Here is a 26,354-nt window from a genome sequence, read left to right on the forward strand (position 1 = left end):
ACTTTCCTGCCTACTCTCTCACAGGGAGCCTCGGGATCCTTTTGCCTACGGGGCAGGGACTTTAAACCCCATCTTCCAGAAGAGGAAATCCAAGCTAACGGAGGTCAAATGCCTTGAAGGTCATTGACGGATCACGTGGTATGGTCCCTGCACACAAATCCTTCTACCTAGTAGTAGGAAATACAAGTTTCATGCAAACTGAGAATTTTGTCATTAATATAAAGCACCTGGAAAGCACATCATCCAGGGTCTAACCTCAAACAAGACGACTTTAAGAGAATTCGGGCGATATCCCTCTCCTCCTGCCCTCCCTTCCCCACCGTGACCTCCCTCCTTTATGGAGTATATGCCAGTCAAGGAGCAAAGAGGAAATAATGACAAGACCAAAGCAATCCTGTCAATAAATACTTTAATGGGAAACAAGGTCTGCAAGACTACAACAGCAGGAACTGCCCTGGCCTCTGCCTTCTGCTCTACCCCAAGGCAGGGGCTATCTTACTACATTTGGACCCAACTTGGGAGGAAAGTCAATTCTGAAATCCCCTGTTAGTATCCATCTTCACAGAAGATACCAGTCTGGGGCCAGAGAGTCTCACTTTTGACACTTTACTTCATGAAAAAGGCAACCACATAAAAACACAAACACAAAACACAACTCCAAATCCTTTGCACCGTCCAGTCTTCTTCATCCAGGATGCCTTCGGGAACTACGTGCTCAAAAGATATATAGATTCTTGTCAAAAGTGCGCCAAAACACAGGGAGCAGGAGAAAAGGTGGTGGGGTTGGCAGCGCTGGGCTCACACACATGTGAGCTACTACGAACAGCGTCACTTGCCTCTAAAAGGCAAACCTCTTAAGCTGCTCATAGGTAATAAAAAACTGAAGACCGAGTCATGGAAGAGACACAAAATTGGGACACTCAATCACAGCCAAACAAGTTCCCTTAGTCCCTCATTTACTTAGGGCCCACTACTCTTAAGCTGCACTCATTCATTGACAATATACCCATTACCCAACTGTATATCTGGCTGGCACTGTATCAGGCACAGCAGAAAAGCAGGTCTGGTGACTATGTAGGCTGTGTGTGTATACATATATATGTATGTATGTACATGCACGCACGCACGCACACACACATATATTTCTAAAGTCAAGCATACTTAACAAGGCTTCATAGAAGGAATATTCACGGTTGGACAAGTGTCCTGGTTTTTGGTTCAAAACCTATGGGTACGGTGAATATAAGCCACGGCCTTTCTCTTTAGCGAGTTTAAAATTTTGCTGGGACATTAACATTAAGCTACATGCAATGGCAGAGAACAACCTAAAGGCTGGGAGAAATGATTTGTACTACCAGTGGCAATCACTACTGTAGGTCTGGTTGACCTGTTTTGGGGAAACATACGTGGGTCAGGAAGTACGGAGTATCAGGTGGGAAATATCTGCTGCGTCAGAACAAAATATATCCAAGGTTACGTGTGTGGTAGACTGTATAGTATAAAAGCTCCCCCCCCCACTTCCTAGCACCATCCCTTCACTTATAGCTAGACTCCAAACAATCAGGGAACGTGCTTTCTGTTAACCTTCCAACGAACACACCGATGTTCAATAAATGATTATCACAGCGTCCTCCATGTTGAATGCTACTCTGATCTTCCCGATGTCACCTTGCAAAACCACCCAAATCTGCTGTGTCCTCTGGGGACTTCCACAAAGCTTTTTTGGAAACCCTGTGACTCAGGAGCCATATCATTGCCACTCACAAGTCAAGAACAGTTTTTAAAATAGAAACAAGCCCAGCCAAAACAGTTTGCCCATCTATTCCTCTTTGTGCATCTGCCTTTAGAGATCTATGGCTCCCCAGTTCAGCCTCATCCAACAAGCTGTTTCAATCTCTAACCCACTTGGGACATGGGGAGTTTTGTTTAAACCTTAGTTCATTTCTGCTACCACTTGTGCCCTTGAGTTTCTCATCACCAAAATCTCCAACAGGGTTACCTGGCATTTTACAGCACCTGCTTCCCTTCTCAAGTTTCAAAGGATACAATAATGTTCCAGGGGCCCAGGCGGAGCCAGTTTGGCCAAAATCCCTTATACAGGGCAAAGAAGCCCTCACTCTTCCAAGTCTGGGGAGACAGAAAACAAAAAGCAGAGTGTATTTATTTTGCCTTAGTCTTCATTTCAAACAATCCTCCCCTCCTCCCTACAGAGATTATGATTACCTTCCAAAGCAGCCAAAGTTCTTGACACTGCTAGAATGACCTGGTTTGTAAACAAGTTTGTACCTCCTAACCAACCTCTCCCAATAGCCCACACCGAGCAATGATCGTTTCTGACTTTACCTGAAACTTTGTAATAGTTTGTATTTTTTTAGGATGGACCATATACGTTCATGTGTGTATTAAATATGCCCCACTCTATGCTGCAAAAGACACTGGAAGTGCTGGAGAAAAATACCCTTTTCTGACCAGTTTTCTGGATCCCTGAGGATAAAGCTCAATTTGGGAAGTAACTCTATTTCAGGGGCAGAGCTAGAATGAGATCCACCTAGTGACTGTTCAGGAGCTGCCTAGAGAAGGAATTCTCTATGGGTGGCCTGTGTACACTCCCCTTACCCAAGGCCTTAAAAACTTGTTCACCAGGTGACAATTATAGCACCCAAGTCATTCTTTTGTGCCTAGATGCAGAAAAGGATGAAAGGAAGCCCAAATGAAATCCAGCTGAATTAAGCAGCCAGAAGTAAAAGGTACAGAGGACAATGGGATAGACCAATTGGTTGGCTTCCAAAAGGTCAGCTTCCTGGAGGCCCACTGCCACCATCACCCCCAAAATAATCTTGATACTCTTGCTTGATACTCTTGTTTTGAGACAGAATAAGGCAAGAACAGCCAAGGCAAGGAAGCGTTCTTCATTTCCTTGCTTTCTACAAGTCAGTCTATGGTACTCAAAGATAATGAACACCAAAATAAGCAGAATTTGACCTTCCTTCTCAGATACAAAAAGTCAAATTCATAGATACCTGCTGGGTACTTTTAGGCTTACGATCATTTGAACATAAACAAATCCTGGGTGTATGGCAAATAATAATAATAATAATAATAATAATACTTTTTTTCTGAGACAATTGGGGTTAAGTGACTTGCCCAGATTCACACAGCTAGGAAGTGTTAAGTCTCTGAGGTCACATTTGAACTTAGGTCCTCCTGACTTCAGGGCTGGCGCTCCATCCACTGCACCATCTAGCTGCCCCACCCTGACACATTTTAAAATCCTTTGTGATATCAAAAACTGTGCTGGTGATTGAAAATTTACTGAAGATATAATGAATTAAGGGGAACTGCAATAATTCAAAACAGACTTCCTCTGCACATTTTCCTTTGTTTTTTATTATGAGGGAAAGAGACAATAATGATTTTTAAAAGCAATTCATGGTTTTTGTCAGGTCCTTAGAAATGACAGTGTATTTCAGCACCTAGAGCAATGATAGTAAGTTCCTGTGGCATCCCTTTCTACCAAGGGATAAGGCTGTGTCGGTCACTAAATGGGCCAGGCAACTAGGAGGCAGGTCCAAGATCTCTTGCAGCGAGAGAAGTACAGCTATGATGTGACAGCTGTTAAATGTCAGATCATTTCATTTGGCTAATATTTCTTTGCTGGTAGGCAACTGTTGCCCTGGCTGGCAGCACATATTGATGGAAAGGTAAATAATTTGGTGTTTAAAGAAAAAAAGGCGAAACTATTAAGTCCATGGGTTAAGGTGTTAGGAAAACAATTTTCAACTTTGTATATACTTTTGTATCCATGAATTTATTCATGTGTTCCTTAAAATATGGCATTTTTGCCCATCAGATCTTTTTTATTTTAAGAAAATTGGGGGAGATTGTTATTTAAAGATATTTGTGCCTGAGAATTTGTTCCAAGGTTGACTTTGATGTCCCTGTATATTTTTAGACTAAGAGAAAACTAGACTGAAAACAAAGTTAACAAAAAAGGAGGATGGAGAAAAGAGAGTAAAATGATACAAGAAAATGTGCTAAATTTCAGAGAACTTTCTCCCCTCTCCCTCTCTGTCTCTTTCTGTATCTCTCTCCCTGCCCTGCTCTCCCAGCTCCTCCCAATAAACTGGTCAAAACAAGATATCCCAAAATAACCAAATCAAGCTTTGGAGCTCCAACAATCCAAACAGCTTGGGGAGGTTGAACTTTCTCAAACCCAGGGCCAGATTCTTACTTTGTTTTCAGAGCTCATACCAACAATCATAGCTGCTTTCAAACCTGATTTGTATCAATATACAGATGTGGCCAAAGATTTCTACAAGAACATTTGAGCCTGAAGGTAAGACAACCCAATCTTTTGCCACCCCACTCCCCCAGGCAAAACTATAAGGGTGGGAAGCAATTTCAGCAAGCTAAACAAAGTATTCTGAAGCCATCTTTTAAGATGGCATTTAGAAGCTCCCTCATCCCATCTAAATGCTCCATACCTTGAGCAGGCCATCCAACGTTCCCTTGTACAGTTCCACATTGCCCACGATGGCCCGCTGGTTCATCATACGGGTTCGCACCACATCAACTGGGTTAGAAGCAAGTGCTCCAGCCAAGCCACAGGAAAAGCTAGAACTGAAGATATAAACTGTCAGAGAAGAGCTCACTAGGCCCAAATGTACCCCATGGCTCCCTAGGCCTAAAAAGGCCAACCCTTTGGGAAGAACTGGGTGCTTTCTCCTTTGTATCTATCAAAGGAGACAGAAAGGGCTCTTATTCAGGAAGAAAAAAAAAACCTCTAACCAACTCGCAAGTTATTAACATGGACTGAACCCGCTGCTTGGGAAGGGCAGATAACAAGCTGAAATAGGCTGCCTGAGCAGGAAGCGTCACGCACCATCCATTAGTTAGTTACCAACGCTTTTCAAACCATAGCTTCAAAAGCATAATGCACTTGTTTAGCAGACTATCGGATTGACTACAGGAATAAGCAAGAAAATCCAAGAGAAAAGGAAAAACTCCCCAGTGTTCAGCCAGGACCCTTTGGTTCTGATCCATGCACCCTAAAAATTTCAGCTTTTTCCTAACTCCCACTGAGCAGTTTCCTTTGTAAATACATGTCAGGCCAAAGCAGTTTCCAGATGTGCGGCTCCACTAGGGGCTCCATACCAACAGGTACCAAGCCTCTAGCATGTGGTTTGCTGCTGTTTGGGGTGCTGCCCAGGCTTGGGAATCTCTGAGAGGAACACTTCTCAGAAGGCTTTGGATATGGGTAACAGGAGAGATTTTTGCCCATGTTGACCACATATTGGCCACAAAGCGCCACAGACTGATTTCATGGGAAGAATGCAGTGAATGAGGCCTTAGGAGTGCTCAAAATCCAGAGTACAAAGAGTGGGAGCCACACGGCATACTTACACAAAGTGGGTTAAGATTGTGTCTCCCAGCAGCCCTGACAATATTAAGTGCTTTTTGGTAATATCATAGACCGGCAGCTCCACTCCCACAACGATGGCAGCACGCTGAGCGGTCGGGACCACACCCTGCCAAACACAAGTGTCAGTGAATGCAGGGGAAGAGCACAGCTACCAGGATGGGGCAGAGAGTGGCAAACAGTCTGGGAACTGGGAAGGGCCAAAACAGCCCAGGCTAAAAAGCCACAAATGGCTCTTTTGGAGCGAGAGCACTGGTGCTAGGATATCAGAATTCTTATTCAGTCCTCTGATAAAACAAAACAAAACAAAACATATGCAGCAAGATCAGCCAACAAGGAAGAAAGCTCATCCCAAGGCTCTTCCATCCACATCTAGTATGATCAGGAAGGATGCATGCTGGAAAGGCAGCAAAGGCAGAAGGCAGATGGGCAATGAGTCCATGCAATTAGGCCCCATCTTGGAGCTTCATTCCCAGCCAGCACTGCCGCAGAGTCTCGCTAGGCCACAATTGATAGTAGTGCAGGGGCTTAAGCGCCTCCAAAACCCTATTTTTCTGCTCTTTGGTCCTCCCTTGCTTTGAGCAAGCAGGTGCAGGGGTTTCTTTTGCTGCTCTAGCTAGGCCAATCAGGATGGCTATAGCCTGTCATTAACAAATGGTAAGCCCATCTTTTTATTTCAAACTATGTGGAAGGATTTTCTCTCTCTTCTTCCCTCTCTCTTTCTTTGTCTCTCTGTCTCTATCTCCCTCCATCTCTCTTTCTGTCTCTCTATTTCTCTGTCTATCTCTCTTTTCCTCCCTCCCTCCCTCTCTCCTCTCTACCCAGGGCACAGCAGGCTTGTGAAGGTGAGTCTCATTTGTCTTTATTCACAAGGGTCCCAAAGCTCTTGGACATAAATCACCATTCAGTATCAGGGAAAAGAGCAGCCAAGGAAATAAACCCAGTCATATCCTAGTATAATATATCAAAACTAAACAATAGAGGCAATTCACTGTACCACAAATCAGGAGACCTGCCCTATGACTTTCTGCAGTTAAGTTTCCTCCTCTGTTATGTTAAATTATCTCCACAAACTTTCTTTCTTGGCCTAAAGTTCTTTAATTCTGAGCAAAATTAGATGTAGTAAACTTCCAATAAATATTTACCTTAAGATTATTTGCAAAGTTTCATCCTTTCATAAACAATTTGATGCCATAAAGGGCTTGTTACTGAATGTTCTTGAATTACCCAAGAAATGATAACTGCTTAGCAACAGCAGGATCTATTTAAAAAACCAATTCCCACCACCATTCACACAGAATAATGCCCAGAAAAGCAATGCTCACCCTCCACAGACCCCTTGTGCCTTCTTGCTGGTATATATCGATGAAGCTGCCAATCATGCCCCCTTGGAACAAACTTCCTTGAGCCTGCATTCGAATCTAAGACAAGAAAAGGGCAACATCTCATTCTGACCAGAGGGAACTCAGAAGGAACTTTATGGTTAAGAAAATGAAAACTGACCATGGTGATGAAATAGATATGTCACATTTCATGAAGGTATAGGGGGAAAGAAAGACTTTTCTTGCCTCACTCACATTACTCACAAGCAAATTCTGCCATGACTGAAAGAGGAAACTAATTCTGAGGGACTGGAGCTGGTGCCTTCAATCAGGAAATGAAAAGAACACATTTTGACCCTCCAACGGAGGTGGGCTGCTCGTGAATGACAGAGAAGGATCAAAATGCATGGGTGACACCCCAGAAGGCTGTGTCCTGAATCCCACTGGCAGTCAGAGGAGGCCCTTCCCAAAGATACTCCTCCTGGCAGCTTTCCTCAGTGGAAGCCCTACTGAAAACTACAGTTGAGATGCAACAAAGTGGGGATGACTCTGGATCACCAACAGACCCAGAGAGGGTGCTCAGAAATAAGATACACTGTTGAGTCTGAGAACCCCAGGGACTCAAAGAAAATACTACGTGTGGAAAGGACCACAAAGTACAAAGAAAGAAAGGCCATTCTCAACTTGGGAGTGAGAAGCAGGAGAGGGGCCACAAAAGGCTTCATGATGGAAATTCCATTTTGTCTTTCTGTGAAGTTCAAGTTATTTCTCTATTTCAATTTCCCATCAGTGTAAGTCTATCTAAATATTAATTGGGAAGCACAGGGAGGGGTTAGACAATGATGTCACTAGTGTTGGGAATTTCAGGGCTCCCCCTGAAAACTCTCTTCTGCAACTTCTAGCTTTTGAGAGCTGTCTGGGGCACTGAAGAGAGGAGGGGTTCACATAGCCAATCCGGATCAGAGGGGAGACTTTAACATCGGGCTCCCTGAAGTCAAGGGCAGCTTCCAATGCACTACATCACAATGCTTCAATAGCCTTTCACATTATTGCCAACTGTAGATATTGGACTAGATGATCTCGAATATGAAAGCACATGTTAGCCTAAGGAAGCCTGGCCTCGGAGTCAAAAGACCTGGCCTCAGCTCTGCTACTTGATGAGTTGTGTAACCTTCGGCGAGCTGCAATCTCTCTGGGTCTCGGTTTTCTTCTCTGTACGCTAAAATCCCTTTCCACTCTGACAATCCAATATTCTGTGATTCCTAGTCCTCCTAGTATTAGCAGTGGGGCAAATTCTTTTTAGAAATTAGCAACAAAAATTACTCCCATTTATAAAGAAGATTAAATGCTTTTCTCCCAACATTCCTGTGAGGAATGTTTGAGAAAGAAAGTTATTTTTCTCATTCTGAGCTTGAGGAAACTGAGGCTCAGGAAAGAGAAATGACTCAGCCAGGATCACATAACTAGTAAAGGTCAAGTCCAATATTGGATCTCATGTCTCCTGATTCCTCTACCAGGAGTTAACTTAGGGGTTCCTGGATAGATTTCCGAGAATCTGTGACCTTGGAAGGAAAAATAGATCATCTTTATTTTCCCTGCTCTAAATTTAGCTGAAATGTAGTCTTTCATTCAATGATTTAAAACCAGGACTTTGAGAAGGGGTCCATTCCTAGATTTCTTGAGACTTTTGCTCCAGGGGTCCAGAACACATAAAGGAAGTGAAGAAGCCCTGAACTATGCTCTCAGCCTTTCATAAACCAGAATTCTCAAGTGAACTTGAGCACTCTTCCTCTGCTACCTCTGTTGCTTCTCAGACTTCCTGAATTTAAAGGGAGATTTGTTCCTTCCCTACGAGGCCAGTTACCTTGGGTTTTCTCCAAGCACCAAATCAAACCACATACTCCTATCAGTCTGAGACACCACATACTTACCTTTAACACATCGGTGGGGTTGGCTATAGTAGACGATATCACTCCAGACACCACCCCACATATCATATTAATTAGCAGCGTTTCATCTGGAAAGAAAAAAAGAGGATAGAAGTTCACTCACTGGGATTCATGCCAGAATCCCAGACCACAGTGCTGGGACAGTGGAGGAAGAGAGCCATGGGACCAGCAGAGATTGCCTTAAAGTAGAACTACCGATCTTTTGCCAAAGAAATCCAAAGATTTCAGATGTCACCTTAGATCCCTCAGCCTTTTATGTTCTTAGAAGTCTCGATCTTAAACTTAGGCCTAAAGAAGAAATGAGAAAATGTATCTCACTCCTCTTTGCAGAGGTGGGGAATCAATCACTTGACCAATAAACATTTATTAAGGGCCTACAACATGTGCCTGACACTGTGCCGAGCACTGGACAGACAAAAAGAGGCCTTGAGGAACTCAAGTGCTAGTGGGGGAGATTATAAACAAACTTTACCCAGGATAAAGAGGAAATGGTGACAAAAGTAAAGACAGTAGAATTAAGGAGGGCTTGGAAAGGTTTCTGGTAAAAGGTAGAATTTTAGTTGGTTCTTAAAGGAAGCCAGGGAGGTCGGTGGTTGGAGCAGGCATGGCAGACAGCCAGAGACAACAGCCAGAGCCGAGACATGGAGTCTCTTGTGTACGGAACAGCCAGGAGGCCAGTGTCACTGTATCAGAGAATACGTGTGATGAAGAATAAAATGTAAGAAGACTGGAAAGGTAGAAAGGGACCAGGGTATAGAAGACTCTGAACACCAAACAGAGGGAAATAATCTTCTGAAAGCATTCTCCAGCAGAGGAGAGAACAAAAGGGGCTGCTGGTCTCCTCTGAGAGGATCACCTTAGCTGTTTGCTGAGCAATAGGGATTCTACCACAGGCCCTCCAGGAGGGCCAGGAAAAGAAGGGGTGAGCCTGAAGGACAACTCCACAGTATGCAGAAGTCAGCTCCCCAGGGACAGTCAAGCTAAGTGAGAACATTTCCCCGCCAAGCATACAAGGTGAGTGGGCTATCATCTGTCGCACTGAGGCCTGGCATCAGCTCTCAGGAATGGAGGGTTCCAATAACACTTTCCAATAGACCCCCCCCTGAGAAAACTACCCACACTGACCTTCTAAACGATCTACAAACAAACGCTTCAAGCTCTGATAGATGCCAATCTTGATGGTGCCATAGGATGCCTGTCTTAGTAAAGCAGGAGCAATTCTGCAAAAGAGGCAAGGACAGTAGTGACCATCTGCAAAGGGGCCGGCCAGCATCATATAGGCTTTCTTTAGATCTCAGGGACTTCATCCAATATACACTCATCAAGCACATATGACCAGCCCTTTCCTAGCTGCTGGAGGACATACGGACATGGTCCATGCCCTAGAGAAGCTTACAAGCTAGTGATTCAGAAGGCCTGTATTCAAATAAATAGAAACCAAATTAGAAAGTAATTACATAATTGGAATATAAAGCACTATGAAATCAGAAGATGGAACAAACACTGACAGCTGGAAGGGAAAATCAAGGAAGACTGGCTAGAAAAGTAGCATTTTAACTGGGGATGTCAACAGAAGAAGTGGGGAAGGAGAGCATTTCAGGCACAGGGAACAGGATCCGAGACAAAGAGCTGCAGGAGCATGGGACATACTCAGAGGAAGTAAGTAGTCTCGTTTAGCATTGAGTATGTGATGGAGTAGAGCAGGTTAGAAAGCTGGCTTAAGTTGTAAATGCCAGGCTAACGAGCTTATTTTTCTTTTAGTATGTAATGGGGAACCCAAAAGGGCTTTTGTGAAACAGTTTTATCTGTAAAAGAATTAGATTTTTTTGGAATTCTCCCTTACTTCATAAACAATAGACAATTCATCTTCAAGAGATATGAGAGCAGGGGGTCTTAATATGGGGTCTGTGAACTTGTTTTTATTACTCTGATTTTCCCAGTGCAGCTGGCTTCCTCTGTTAACTTGTGTACTTTATTGTATGCATTCTGAGAAGACCTTAACCAGGCAGACTCCCAAAAAGGTCCTTGACATAAAGAAGGTTAAGAACTTGTGTTCTAGACCTAAGCTCCTGAAAGACCCTCCTCCTTTAAAAGGCTGCTCAGTACCCAAGGAATTTTGTCTCATCTATCTCAGAAAATTTCTCCAGTAGATGGAGCTGTAGCTTCTCTCTCCACTGGCCAAACATACATGTCTTCTCTATCCTGAAAGCTCCCCTTGGCTCACTCACCCCTTCCAACTCTCACCCTGTGTCTCACCTCCCTTTTGCTGCCAAACTCTTAGAATGTTCTGTATTTGCTGTCATTATTTGTTACCAAGCCCAATTCTGAATGCCTTGGAATCGAGCTTCTGCCCCCGCTGCTCAAAGCGGCCCTCTCAAGAGTAATTAACCATCTCACAGCTACTAAATAAATCTAATAGCTTTTTCCTCAGATCTCATCCTCCCTGACTTCTCTACAATTTCTAACGCTACTGACTGGCTCCTAAATGCTTTCCATGACACTATCTGCCTACCTATCTGACTATTCATTTTTAACTTTTCCTTTTTAGCTTTTCATCCATCTCCTGTCCCCTAAGTGTACATGTCCCCTAAACCTCTGTCCTTGTCTTCCTTCTCTGGTATGTTAGTTAACATAACATAACCATATATTGGGAATTCTGTGGCTTCTTTGAAAATTCTACCTATCATAAAAAAGAAAAACAGTCTTACCCAGAATACAGGGCTAGAATACCTTCTTCTTTATAGATCCGGAATAAAGCATGGAACATTCCTTTATATTTGATCTCTTTAAAGCGAGCATCGATGGTTTGGCCTTGAACCTGAAGACGTGTTTTGGTAAGATCCACTGGAAATGTTCCTGGGTAGGGAAACATTCTTTCAGAAATATTTACAAAGAATACCAGGAGAAAATCTGAGCACAAGAACTGAGTCTAAATATATTACAATTTTAAAAACGATTACTCTCATAACCAATAATACAAAACTGGATTAGGAATCAGGAGATCATAGTTGTAACTTGAATGTTGACTAGCTATGTGATCTCGGACAAAATGACTGCTCTTCTCAAGGTTTTAGCTTCTCCATCTATAAAATGCAAGAGTTAGATAATAACAAGGTCTTTCCCTTCCAGCTCTATAGTACTATGACTCTATACTGCCACAAAGAGCTATCAGAAGACCAGGCTTCTTTGTGTTAAAGTGAAAACACCCTTTCCAATATAATATATATGTAAAGTACTATATATAAAAAGTATTACATTATTATAATCACATATTACCTACCATATTGCTAGATGACTTTCAGTATTAATACTATTGAACTCATGGTATAGCAAGACATTTTATGGCACTGTTTTAATTCATTGCTAATTCTATGAAATTTAATAAATGACCAAAATATGTGCTGGATAAGTATATGTGTAGTATACTATTAGGACTGAGGTTCTGCCTCACAAAATGCTCCAAAAATCCCACAAATAAGTGCAGAACTGATGCTGAGAAGCCTGAGAATTATCTGTTTCGTTAAACTCTAACTCTCCCGTCATACTGCAAGCTTATATATTTCCAGACAATTGTTTTCTTAGATGAATAGTCCAACCAGTTTTTAAATTCAATCAATTACCTGCTCTTCTTCAAAGATGGAGGTCCCCAGGTGTACATCAATGCATATAAACTCTGGGGCTTTTTAATATGTTGATTGGTTTTGCTAAATTTTTTTCTCTTGTTCCTCTTTAAAAAGACTTTATCATAAGGCTGGCTCTCCAGGAGGAGAAGGGGAAGAGACAGGGGAAATGGTGATGCAAAAAAAAAAACAAAAAAAAAAACAGCAACAAAAAAGATACCAATAAAATCTACTTAGAAAAAAAGAATGTCAATTATTTCCTACCGAATTTAGAACCATAGTGGACCTCAAAGACTTTTCCTTTTAGATTGTTTTAAAAAGTCTAAGGGAAGCTACAAAAAATAATAAGCAAGACAAAGTCCATCCAAGTGTTTACAATCTAATATGAAAAAGAGACAACAAATAACACAAATTAGAAAAGAACTGTATGAAAGGAAACTAAAGTACTACAAGACCAAATTAGGGAGAAATTACTTCCAGCTAGAGAGGTGGGTAGAGAAAAGGGGAGAGGCAATGCCAAATGAAGGAAGAAAGATACAAAGAGCTTAGTATTTGATATGATTCTTGAAGGAAGGCAATAAGGAAGAAAGGTACTACAAGGATAAGAAATAATTTAAGTGACAAGGTAAAAAAGAGAAAGCATGGCTATGTTGGCTTAATAGCAAATCTGGCGTTAACAGTCCAGTCTGGCTAGGCTATAGAACAAGAGGGAATAGGGACAAAGTCTGAAAAGCAGGTTGGGGCCAAAATGAAAGAAAGCTCTGATTGACTCCACTGAACTTGGTCTCTTTGGCAGTACAGAACTCATCCCAAAAGATCTAGAAAACTAAGTATCGTTTAGTTATACCCCTCTTCCACTACTGTAAAATTATAAAAGGGGTCGTTATAAATTAAATGGGCTAAATTGAAGCAAGAATTATTTCAAGGATTCTAAGTTCCCAAGATGATGGTCTTTGGTGGTACAAGTAACAAAAATAACCCATATAATAAGTATAAGAGAAAAGATAAGAAAATGTGCCATTCTCTTCAATCTAGAAACTTAAAATCTATTAGAAGTGATATGGAATCTAACTGAATCTACCTATTTTATTTAGCTCTCCATTTTCATGCACTTCCTCTAGATGACGATCCCAATTGGGATCAATAAATTAAATAAATAAATAAAGCTCAGATGTCAGAAATGGCTCTGTTAAATCTGGTTTTTCATACTTCATCTGCCTACAATTAAGCATAAATTCCATCAATGTGTGGCTTAAGAAGCAAAACCAGGTATTGGAAAGGGCCCAAAATTTTGAGTAAGAAGCTCTGCGTTTTAAGTTTCATCTCTGATATTTAGTTGATATGTGACCTTTTCTCTCTAGATCTCCATTTCTTCCCCAATCAAGTAGAGTTAATAGGACTTGCCTTTATACAACTTACAAGGTTACTCGTTCTTTATCTGAGCCCACGATTTTATCAGTACAGGGAGAGCTCCCGATGAAAAGATTCCCTCTACCTGAATCTGTAACTGAGTTACAGAGAGCTGCCTGGGGTACCGAGAGATTCAATGACCAGCCCAGAGTGTCATATACACACAACTGGGATGTGTCTGAGGCAGGACTTGAATCCTGCTTTGAAGGTCTCTCTGGCTCTGAGGCCAAATCATCCCTCTCTATTGGTATGAAGACTAACTGAGGCATGTTTATAAGCTATAAAGCACCAACAAGTGAAGGACTGACTGAGATGATGGTGTTGACAATGTGCTACTATATCCTTATTTAGCTTCCCATTCCCATGGGTGCTTAAGTAGAACACCTACTGTCATGATTATCACTTTTCTCCCTCAAAGCTTACTTATACAAAGCTCAGGGATGACCTCTAATCATACTCTTAATAACAAGCAAGACTCCCTTAGAAGAAATGGAGTAGCTCTCACAGTCAATAAAAAAGGGGGGGGAGCAGTACTGGGGCATAATCTCAAAAATGACCAAATGATAAACCATTCGACATTACAGTAATAAAAGTCTATGATGCCAAAGAAGCCAAAGCTGATCAGTTCTATAATGGCCTCCAAAGCTGATCAGTTCTATAATGGCCTACATCTAGAAATAACACCAAAAAAGATACCACATTCATCAAGGAGATTGGAAGTAGCATTTCAAGGATCCGAGCTTACATTAAGGAACAAAATCAAAAGATAATTGAAATAATAGGCAAGTTTGGCCTTGAAGTACTAAATGAAGCAGGACAGAGACTAACCAAGTTTTTGTCAAGATAACTTGCTGGCCAAAGCAAACGTTTTTTTCACCAACTCAAAACATATCTTTACACATGGACATCACCAGATAATCAATACTGGAATCAGAATGATTATATACTTAGCAGCCAAAAATGGAGAAGCTCTATACAGTCAGTTAAATATCTGAGTACCAATCCAACAAAGTTCATTAAGGCTCATCAACAAGTTGGTTGAAGGGGGATATATATTTTTGACCTCAGCTACTTTTGAAAAACATGTTTGAAGTCAGAAAAATGTTAGAATCTGCTTGTATAGAAGGAGTGTTCACACCAAAACATATTGAAATATTAAAGAAAATGATTTTAAGACAACCATTTCTTATACAAATGAGCTACCATATTTGTTTCCTTTGGCTAAGTTTATAATCCAAGCCTAGAACCAACTGCTACAAGGAAAACAGATTCCAAACTTTCACAAGATCCTTACCAAACTCTGCGACAATAGAAGCAAGGCCTCCATAGACAAAGGGTTTCCAATTCAGTCCAGACATCTCATGACCTAGAGTGGTCCCCGGTTGCTGTAAAGAAATAAAGAAATAAATAAGAGGGGGGACAGGAGAGAGAGCAGGCAGTTAAACGGAGAAATAACAGTAATATAATAAATTAAACATTTGTTCATCAGAATCTATCAGATTTAGTCAATGGAACAGGTCCAGGTAAAACCAGCCTCATTAAAAAATCATTAACATATAAGAAATAACAAGCAGGATAATTTCTTTAAAAAATCTTGGAGAGACTTACCGGAACTGATACACAATGAGATGAGTAAACCCAGGAGACCATCATACAAAGCAACAGGAATACTGTAAGATGATCAACTGTGAATAACCTAGCTATTCTCAGCAATATCATAATCCAAGACAATCCCAAAGAATTCATGATGAAAAATGCTATCCACTTCCAGAGAAATAACTGGAGTCTGAATGCAGATCAAAGCTTACTACCTTTCACTCCCTGTAAGCTTTTTCTTTTGGTCTGCGTCTTCTTTCAAAACGAGACTAATATGGAAATATGCTTTGCATGATTGCACATGTATGACCAGTATCAGATTGCTTACCGTTTCAGGGAGGGGTCAGGGGAGGGGTCAGGGGAGGGGATAAAAAGGAGAGAATTTGGAACTCAACATTTTTTTAATGAATTTTACATTTAGCTGAGGAAAATAGCAGCAATGACATGCAATGGGTCATCAGGTAGCATCTCAGCCCCTGAGATATCTTGAGTTCCTTCATCTGCAAGCATCCAAGAAGAAAAAGGAAGATGACCGTCATTTTAAAGCAAGCCCCAACCCATATCTTCCACCATATACTGCAGTGAATTCCAGCTGGAGAGACAAACATAAAAAAGGATATTAGAAAAAAAATTAAATTGTGTATTTGTCCCAATTGTGCCAGGGAAGTGAACTTTTTTGTTATTCAACAAACTGAAGAAAATAAGAACAAGGTAAACTGTTTGACTATGAAAATGTTTTAAAGTTCTTCACACACAAAAAGAGAGAGAAGAGAAAATACAGATTATTAAAAAATTACAGCAACCATGTCAAAGAAAATAGCATCTAAAAACATAAGGAACTGTGAAAAATCCACAAAGCTAACTCCCAGTCCATGATCAAAATCTATGAATAGGACATTTTTGAAGAGGAATCATAAACTGTTAATAACCTCTTGAAAAAATGCTCAACTTCACTAATAATCAATAAAATGTAAATTAAACCAACTGTGAGGCACTATCCCACACTTATCAAATTGGAAAAATAATTATGAGCAACAAACAATGCTGGTAGGGGGTGAGAGCAGGGGAAAATTAGAGAGAAGCAGATACATGCACATAGTGCTGGTGGCATTAAAACATCTGTAGAATTTCCAGGAGAAAGCAAACTGGTAAGTAAAAGTATACAGCAACGTTAATAAGACATCCTGAAGATATTTTTTTTGGGGGGGAACTGTTCTTTATTCAAAAACTTTCTTATGTAAATAAAAAAACCAGGAATAATCTAAACATCAAAGAATTGGGGGTGGTTAAATAAATTATAGCACATTAGTGCTACAGAATGCTACATTTTTTGAGAAATATAAAGAAATCTGGGAATAACTTCATGAAATACAATGCAAATTTAAGAGGATCTACATTATATCCATATTGGAAAAAGTGAATAACTGTAGACTTTTGCCATTTATATATTCAAATTCATCTAATTGTACATAAACACATTTAGTTATTTATTGTAAGAGTCAATATAAACTCTTCAATTAATAATTCCATTTTGAAAAAACCCAAATTTTCCTCAATGACTTCATCAGCAGTATCCTCAGCCTTTCTCCTGTTGCAGACCCACACATAAATGTCCCAGCTAAATTTGATTGTGGTACAAGAGACTTAAAAGTTAGATTTAAAACTGAAGTAACTCATAAGCACCATTCCTGGTGTTCTGTTAGCTGCATTCAGGTTGAAAGCAGTAACTTATAACACTGTTGTGAAAGGCTTTCCAGTAACAAAAACAGGTCTTTCCTTCCTGCTATCTATCTTCTCCAGCAGAATCCAGGACAGCAGTCTTTTTGCCTATCTATCTTCTAGTTGTGGAAAGAAGCTATTCAATTTTTTTCAAATTCTTCCTCCCACTATCCTGCTCCAGGAGGAATGAGAGTAGCAAAGGACACTGTTATCTTCTCTTTGGTCGATAACAAAACAAATGTCCTTTTTCTTTTATCTGGACTAGCATACCCAGGAACATTCAATTCTCCTTTTTGGACTGGTTCCTCTATATTTCTTGGCTTTCTCCCTAATTCCTCCCTTCTGCTTCTTACTTTTGATTCTCTGTTGCCTCCCTATGTCCTTGGTTCATTCTTTGTTTCAACTCCTTTATTTGGGGAGGGGGAGCTTTCATTTTTAAAAACTCTTTAGAGTTTTTAGAGAAATGGTTTGATGCTTTCTTAAGACACTGACTTCAAACTTGGAGCTGATCTCTATATTTCCCAGTCTCTGAAAAGAGAGACTGGGTTTTTACGTAGAGAATTGTCTGCAAGAAAGCAAGACAGAGGAATTTCCCCCACAGGCAGGTGACAACGGGCTAGAGGCCAAGAAAGGGGCCTACATTATATGGTATGCAGGTTTTCTTTTAAAAAATATGGACTTACTTGACACAGTACATCAGCCTTTCAGGGACAGGGATGTTAAAAAGAGAAGTCCAAAAGACACGGTAGCAACAGGAAGGCAAGGGGACTTTTGCAGAAGATTGTTGGTCATGCAGATAATCTCCAGCTACATTCCCACATGCTGATGAAATCGCCATTAGTAATATTTTTGGGATACAAATAGTAACAGCAGAAAAAACAGACTGATATGGCAGAACAAAGACTGCAATGAATCTGCTACATATTAACTGGGGAACCTTACAAAAGTCAACATGGAGTTCCTAGGTCTTCTTTTCTTTATCAGTAAAGTCTTATTCAGTCCTAATGTCCCAAGGTCTACACAGTTGTGGGAGCAGGAAAACACTCCGCACACCTCCTACAATGACTCAGCTGAGGAGGTATTGACTCCTCAAGATAAAAGTACAAAATATCCTCCCCATTCACATCACAGGCGATACAGAGGAAATGATCCCATCAAACAGACTTGTGGCCTTCACAAAATGCTTGAGACAGCAATTTTATCTCTCTCCGAGATCCTCCAGTTTTCAGGACCTGAATTTACTTGTTATATATCTCTTGTAGAATGTAATTCCCCCAAGGGATCATTTTTTTTGCCTTCATAGCCCAAAACATCTGGCACACCACCCCCATATACGGTGGGTGCTTAAAAGTTGTTGAACTGAATATACTTTTTTAAAAAATCAAAATGGCTAGGACTTAAAGAGTTTCTGGGCCACAATCCCTCTAATTTTGCCCACCTGCATTTTGGATTTCCTTCACAGACTAATTGTACACTATTTCAAAATCCGATTCTTTTTGTACAGCAAAATAACTGTTTGGACATGTATACATATATTGTACTTAATTTATACTCTAAAATATTTAATATGTATTGGTCAACCTGCAGGGGAAGGAGGGGAAAAATTAGAACAAAAGGTTTGGCAATTGTCAATGTTGTAAAATTACCCATGCATATATCTGGTAAATAAAAACTATTAAAATACTAAGAGAGAGAGAGAGAGAGAGAGAGAGAGAGAGAGAGAGAGAGAGAGAGAGAGAGAGAGAGAGAGAGAGAGAGGAGAGAGAGAGAGAGAGAGAGAGAGAGAGAGAGAGAGAGAGAGAGAGAGTGTGTGTGTGTGTGTGTGTGTGTGTGTGTGTGTGTGTGTGTGTTAGTTTCTGGGCCAAGGTTAAGAGCATGGGAATGCCTAAAACAAGAAGGAGCTGAATCTGACTGGAGCAATCTGATAGGGTATTACATCCCGTAAATTGGGTAATTTGGTAAATTGGGCTGAAGAGGTAAGGTAGGGGCCTTGTCCCCCTGGAGTACCAAGCAAAGTATCTTGGCCAGGCCGTGGTAGACATTAAGAAGATATTGCAGGGTCTTTAACATAAGAATGACATGGTCAAAATGGGCTTTAATAGCATATTGTAATAAAAGAGGGGGCAGTATGGCATAGTGGATAGTGAACCACTCTAAGAGTCAGAGAGAACTAGGTTCAGGCCTTGCCTCTTAAATCTACTGTGTGACACTAGATAAGTCACAGCATTTCTATGTCTCAGGAAACTAAGAACAGTTACAGATCTACCATGGTAGAGCAATTTCCTGACCAGGAATTCCCTATGCTAAAGAAAACCCAAGTCCAGCAAAAAACAAAGCAAAACAAAACCAAAAAAAAAAAAAACCCAAAAACAGAAATAATAAAACATTTCTTCCTGTTGTTATGGTAATCAAGGCTTGAAGTGATGAGAGTCTAGCCTTAGTTAATGGAAACAAAAAGAGAAATGAAAGGCCAAACCCAATAGCCATTTTAAAGAAAACTAACAAGACTTGGCAAACAATATATATAAGTATAAATGCAATACATAAAAGGGAAGAGTCAAAGATGACTCCAGGGTTCCTAGACTAGAAGAACCATTAAATTAAATTCAAATATTTTTAAGCACCTACTTTGTGCAAGGCTCTGGGATAGGTACTAGGGAAAAAGACAAAAAGAAAAGTGTCCATCAAAGAGCTTATAATTCTATTTGGAGGATACAAAATGTAAAATCTAAGTAAATAAAAGATAATTTAATGAGGGAAAAAGTCACTACAACTGGAGAAGAGATCATGAAGGATTAGGAGGTAACACTTAAGCTGAGCCTTGAAGGAACATGGGGAGTCTAAAACATGGAAGGAAGGAGGTAGGGTATTTCAAGCACTGGTTATAGCCAAGGCTCTGAGGTTGTTTGGGAAATAGCTAGGCCAGTTTGGCTGGAAAGGGAAACATAAAAGACCAGGAGAATCACTTATATAAAGACTACAGTAATGCATGATAAAATAAAGAAAAACACCAAAGATCTCAGAAAAGTGATCAATGCAATGACCAATCAGGACTTTAGAAAACAGTCAGTGAAGCAAGTCTCCCATTTCTCAGTTGAGAGGTAAGGAACAATGAATCTAGAATGAGGCATACATCTTTAGACGAGACTAGTTAATAGATCTCTTTTGCTCGACTGTCATCCAAGCAGCAATTTTTAAAAAGCCATCAACAAGACATGTAAAAAGAACAAAATAAGATACAATAAATAGGTTTGGAACGATAGGTGAGAGAGCCAGATTGTAAAAGCTGAGGAGGTTGTGTTTTATCCCAGAGGCAAGAAAGAGGAAGACAGTAAAAATTTCTGAGCAGGGGAATAACAGTTAGAGTCGTGTTTTAGGAATGGTAATTTGACAGTTTTGAAGAGGGTGGATTACAGAAGAGAAAGGCTGGAAGCAGAGATACCAATTAAAAGGCTATTATAGAAATAGAAGCAAGATGCAATGAGGATCTGAAGTTGAAGAGTAGGCATAGGAATAGAAAGAAGGAGACCAATGGAGGAGATGCTGGAGAGGTAGAATTGATTTGATCTGACAATCTGGATATGGGAATGGAAAAAGATGAGAGGGAAGGAACAGTCAAGGATGATTCCAAGGTTCTGAGCCTGAGTGATGAGGATATGGTTACCTTCTAGAATGTAGTGTGAATGAAATGATTCAGGCCAATTCCAATGGTCTTGTGATGAAGAGAGCCATCTGCACCCAGAAAGAGGACTGTGGGAACTGAATGTGGCTCACAACATAGCATTTTCACTTTTTTGTTGCCATTTGCTTGCATTTTGCTTTTTCTCATTTTCTCCTTTTTGATGTGATTTTTTCTTGTGCAGCAAGATAACTGTGGAAATATGTATAGAAGAATCACACATGTTTAATCCATATTGCATTAGTTGTTGTCTAGGGAAGGGGGGCAGGGAGGGAAAAAATTTGGAATGCTAAGTTTTGCAAGGGTGAATGTTGAAAATTATCTATGTATATGTTTTGAAAATGAAAAGCTTTAATAAAAAAGAAAAGAAAATAGCATGGAAGGAAGGCAAGTGTGAGGCAGGGAGATGAATTGTGTTCCAGATAATGCTGTTTGAGGTACAGCTACAATATGGAGGTAGAGATGTCTGACGGACAATTATTGATATAAGACTGGAGTTCAGGAGAGAAATAAAAGCTAGATATATGAATTTGGGATTCACCTGGATCCACTGGATACAGTAATCTCATGGGAACTGATGAAATCAAGAAAGAAAATGTAAAGAAGAAAGAGAAGTGGGCCTAGGAGATTACACTGAGCTTGACATAAACTTAGAGGGCAGAAGATAAAATGATGATCAAGCAAAGAAGATAGTGAAGGAACAAGAAGACAGGAAGAGAACCTAGAGAAAGGGGTACCACCAAAGCCAAGAGAAGAGAGTACTATTGGGGAAAGTTGAGGGAGGAAACATTATTAAAAGCTGCAGAAAGGTGAAGAAACATGAAAACTGGGAAGACCTTTAAACTCAGCAGATTAGAGAGGCTGTTGTTGACCTTGAAGAGAATGGGACTGGAAGACCTTGTGAAGGATTTCAAAGGAAACAGAATGAGAAAAAACAAAGTCAAGGAGCCCAGGTCATCCCTTCAAGGAATCTGGCTATCAAAGGGAGGAGACATGGTAAAATAGCTTGAAGGAATGTCAGAGTCAAGTGGAAGTTATCTAAGAATGGAGGAGTCCTGGGAATGCTTCTAGACTGCAGGGAAGGAAGCAATATGATCATGGGAAAATACTGGATTGAGGGTCAAAAGACCTGTGTCCATAGATCAGGAGTGGAAAAGAACTTTAGGGATAATGTATTTCAACCCCTTCATTTTATAGCTGAACAAAGTAATACTGAAAGATTAAGTGTTAAGATTATACAGGTGACAGTCATAGGATTCCAACTCATCCAGTCCTCATCCCACAGACAGGACCCCTCAGAATGCGCTCATCCTGAGCTGCAGTGTTCCTGGCCACACTCTTTCAACACAATTCCACTCTTTTTATTCATCTATTCATCCAAGTGAGTCAAAATATTCTCCTTACATCTACACTGGTCTCTTTAGACAACTGTACTTTTCTTGCTCACTGAAGTGTCTTTTTAGCTATTATTATTTCATCCTTGAGACTTCCCCTTGGGCTAACCAACCTTGTAGAATGGAAAACCCTAGATCCTACATAGTCTAATCTCTGAACTCTGAGAGATGCAGAATGGTGAAAGCTGAATCCAGAAGGCTTAGGCTACTGGGGCTCATCAAGCTCAAAGCAAAACAAAGCTTCCCAGATTGGGAGCATGTTAATGGTAGTAGCAGGAGGGGGAAGATGATAAGTTTGGACTGAACAATAGGCAAAATTTAGCTAATCCAATTAAATTTCCCTTTTCTTTCACACAAATGAAAATCTAAACCCAAGTCAAATTACTATCATCTGTCTCTATTCTTTTGAAAGAGCTTATCAAAGGACAGTGATGGAGGAATACCCTTGAAAGATATTTTGCTATAAATAAATATAAGGTTTCTTAAAAGCTATTCAAGCTCAAAACCGCACTGGGATTTTTAGGCTACCTGTAATTAATAATGGCCAAAACAATGGCCTCAAGTACCTGCTCAGGAAAATTTCCCAGAAAACCATTCTTATCAATATCCTTCCTCAACTTTAGGACCTGACCCCTAACCATGGAGGTTCTGGTTCCACCCCTTACTACCTTCCTGAACTTGGGCAAGTCACAACCTCCCTGAACCTGAGTTTCTCAAGTGAAATTCTAAAGTGAAGTGATTGGATTAGAAGATCTCTTTAAGGTCCCTGCCACCTCACAATCTATAATCCTAAAATGAGAAAAAGGAAGAACACCAAGGGTACCGAAAACAGAAAAGGATATTTGTAGTCACACTTCAATTGTTAGCTAGCCTGGAAAAAGTATAATCAACAGGAATAAGCTTATTACCGCTAGGAATATGCTCCAAGGGGAACCATCGGAAGAGTGAAAGGTTCTCATTGGCTGATTAATGGCTAAACAATGTGTATTGTCAAGGACTTTTATATCGTAAAACAAATGATAAATATGAAGAATTCAGGGAAATTTGATACAACTTTTATGAAGATGATACAGAGTAATAAGCAGATCTGGGCTAACTAACGATTTACACAATGACCACAATGTGAAGAACAACAACACTGAAAGGCAAGAGAAGCCTGATCAATGCAATGACCTCTCATGACTTAAAAGGTAAATCTGAGAGATCAGAGAAAATCAGTAACTGGAATGGTAAGAAACAGATGCTGGCAACTATGGATGCAGTGACTAAAGCACTTAGTCTGTTGTCAGGAAAACCTGAGGTCAAATTTGACCTCAGTAAGTTGTATGATCTTGAGCAAGTCACTTAATGTCTGCCTCAATTTCCTTCACCTCCTAGGGTTGTTATGAAGATCAAATGAGATGTTTCTAAAGTGCTTAGCACAGTGTCTGGCATAGAAATGCTAGCTATTATTAAATACAGTCACCATTAAATTGTGTTTAACTGAGTTTTTTTTTTTTATTATTATTAAATTAACAGGAATCTGCCTTCCTTCTCTCTCACCCTTTCTCAATTGAGAAAGCAAGAAAAATAAAACCCTTGTTACAAACAGGTTTGGTTGATCAAACAACTACACTGACCATATCCAAAAAAATACATCTCACTCTGCAGTCTGAATCCATTATCTAATCTCTCCATCAGGAAGCAAGCAGCTTCTTAATTGCATTAGGTGGCATAGTGAATACAGAACTGGGTCTAAAATGAGAAAGCCTGAGTTCAAATCCAGCCTTCCTCACTTAGGCTCTCTGAGACACTGAATAAGTCACTTACCTTGAGCCAACCTGTTTCACCAACTGAAAAAATAATTTCCTAATAGCACCTACTTCACAGGCTTGTTGTGAGGATCAAATGAAATATTTGTAAAGGGCTTGGCACCCAGTATGAGCTTTAAAAATGCTTGCTCCCAGTTCAAATCTGGTCTCAGACACTTCACACTCCCTAGCTGTGTGACCCTGGGCAAGTCACTTAACCCCAGCCTCAAAAAAAAAAAAAAAATGCTTGCTCCCTTCCTCTTTTTCTTTCTCTCTCTCTCTCTCTCTCTCTCTCTCTCTCTCTCTCTCTCTCTCTCTCTCTCTCTCTCTCTCTCTCTCTCTCTCTCTCTCTCTCTCTCTCTCTCTCTTTTTTTTTTTTTTTTTTTTTTTTTTTTTTTTGGCCACATTGGAGGGTCTGCTGGAGGATAGGAGAATCATCTTAAAGGAGTGGTTTTTTTGTTTTGTTTTGTTTTTTTTAATTAGAATATATCATCCCTTCCAGGGAACATGTTTATAATAATGGGGACCCTTGAATGCATTAATGCAAAGGAAAAGCTACTGTGGGAATTTCAATATTGGTAACAGAGTAATGGATTCGAGATTTAGGGACTGGGGGCAGTCTGAGGCAGCACCCCTGCAATCGTGCCGGAGAAAAGCACTGAAAGAAAGGCAAAAGACGCGAGTTCTAGTCCCCGTTAAGCCCTGGCCTCGCTCTTGTGACCTCGAGCTCTCTTGGAGCCTCAGTTTCCTCCACCAAACAGCCTAATCCGGGCACTGCCTTCCTCGAAGGGTCCCCAGCAGGCAGGCGCCGGCTCCCTCGCTCGCTTCGTCCTCGGCCGCAGCCTCAGGCCAGGCCGGCACGTGGGCTGGGAGGAAAGGGCGCTACCCCGAGGCCGGGCAGCAGGAGCAGGCGCTGGCCAGCTCCGCGGACACGTGCTAGGGCCCCACGGGCAGTAGGGGAGGGGGAGGGACCGAGCGGGGAGGGGAGCGGGGGCGCGCAGCCGCCCGCCAGGCCCAGCGAATGAACAGCTGATGGGAGCCGAAACGGTCCCGAGCTCGGGCGGACGGATGCGCCGATGGCCCGGGCCCGCGGGGAGCGGCCACTCACCGGCTCGGGTTCATCAGTCCACGACGGGACCGGAGACTAGGCGGGAGACGGGGCGGGAGACCGGACGGGAGATTCTAGCGGGCGAAGACACCGCAACGCCGACCCGGAAGCGGAGCGGAGCACCCGACGGAAGTGGCCAAGCTGTTGCCGAGGCAACAGTGGCCGATGGAGGGGGAGTGTGGAAAGGGGGGGTCCCCCATCAGTGACTGGTTCACCCGAAATCCCGTGAGCCGAAGCCGAGCAAGGAAAGGCGGGACGGGGGCGGGGCAGCTCGGCTTCTGCAGAGAGAGGGGCTCTGCGGAGAGAGGGGCTAACTCTTCAGCAGGGAAAAGAGCAACGTCACGTCAAATCGTGTTACGTCACTTAACGTCACGTCTCTGTGCGTCTGCCGCCCCCGAGGGCTACTGAACTCGGGACTGCGCGGAAGGGGGCCAGAAAAAGGAGAGGGGGAGCTGGGGGAGGGGTGCGGGAAAAGGCCCAGGTGGAGCTTGTGCACCTGCTGGGCAGGCTCCAACGGACCAGTTCGAAGCCCAGTGAAATAAAACCCGTTCCCATTTCTGTCTCCCTGGGAAATTGGCCGTTTCATCACAAGCACCTGGGAGTGACAAGGGACAAACATGGGCATCCCTCCTTTGCAAAGGAGAAAACGGGGGCTCACAAAGGGGAGATGATACAGCTGCTGGGAATTGTGGGAGCCGAGAGGCAGCATCAGAAGCCTTGGGTTCAAATCCTAACCCACCACTGCTCTTCCATTACCCTTGGATATATATATATGTACCTATATATATAAAATTTCCCCTCTCTGAGCCTGTTTCCTCCTCTGTAAAATGACTGAACTAGGTAGTCTCTAAGGCCCTAATCTCTTTATCTTATTTTTTCATTTCGCCTCCCTGAGCTTCAATTTCCTCATCTGTAAAATGTCCAGCATCACACACACAAACGCCCCCCACACCACATCCCAGGTTTTGTTCTCCAGGAATTTCCATTCCAGATAGGAACAAGGGATTAGGGTATTGAAAGGTTAAGGAATGAAGAGGTATAAAATAAAAAGACATTGGAGGAGACAGATTCATCCTTGAGATCCATTTTTCAAAAATGATATATGAAGAAATGATGGCTCTGCAGTCACTGGACACAGTAAATAATTATTGATCTCTCCTTCATCCCTTGCAAAAGAAAAAAAGATATAAACAACAAATTAGGGTTATCTGTAGTGGGTCTTCCACCTTGTAGATTTTGAGTTTCTTGAGGAAAAGGAACCATCTTTGTATCTACTTCAGCATTGAAAACATTGACTTAGTAAATTTTAGTTCCGTGAATGAATATATGAAGAGCCCACAAGTGTTCC

General features: G+C 41.3%; 1 protein-coding gene across 3 annotated transcripts; it reads right to left on the reverse strand.

Moving 5' to 3' along the window:
• Window positions 1-392: 392 nt before the first annotated feature.
• Window positions 393-25,150, reverse strand: SLC25A14 (solute carrier family 25 member 14). Of its 3 annotated transcripts, none has more exons than XM_074278206.1 (10): window positions 25,007-25,150; window positions 15,015-15,105; window positions 11,399-11,546; window positions 9,816-9,910; window positions 8,673-8,758; window positions 6,745-6,840; window positions 5,404-5,528; window positions 4,485-4,620; window positions 2,047-2,127; window positions 393-880 (listed from the first exon to the last, which is right to left on the reverse strand). In XM_074278206.1, the coding sequence occupies exons 2-10, from the start codon at window positions 15,076-15,078 to the stop codon at window positions 839-841; spliced, it is 873 nt and encodes a 290-aa protein (XP_074134307.1). In that variant the 5' UTR covers window positions 15,079-15,105; window positions 25,007-25,150; the 3' UTR covers window positions 393-838. The 3 variants fall into 3 exon arrangements, with proteins under 3 accessions (XP_074134307.1, XP_074134308.1, XP_074134306.1); XM_074278207.1 differs by lacking the exon at window positions 25,007-25,150 and adding an exon at window positions 20,700-20,841; XM_074278205.1 differs by lacking the exon at window positions 25,007-25,150 and adding an exon at window positions 15,329-15,638.
• Window positions 25,151-26,354: the final 1,204 nt, after the last annotated feature.

Source organism: Sminthopsis crassicaudata, chromosome X (genome assembly GCF_048593235.1).
Source record: "Sminthopsis crassicaudata isolate SCR6 chromosome X, ASM4859323v1, whole genome shotgun sequence".
Taxonomy (NCBI): Eukaryota; Metazoa; Chordata; class Mammalia; order Dasyuromorphia; family Dasyuridae; genus Sminthopsis; species Sminthopsis crassicaudata.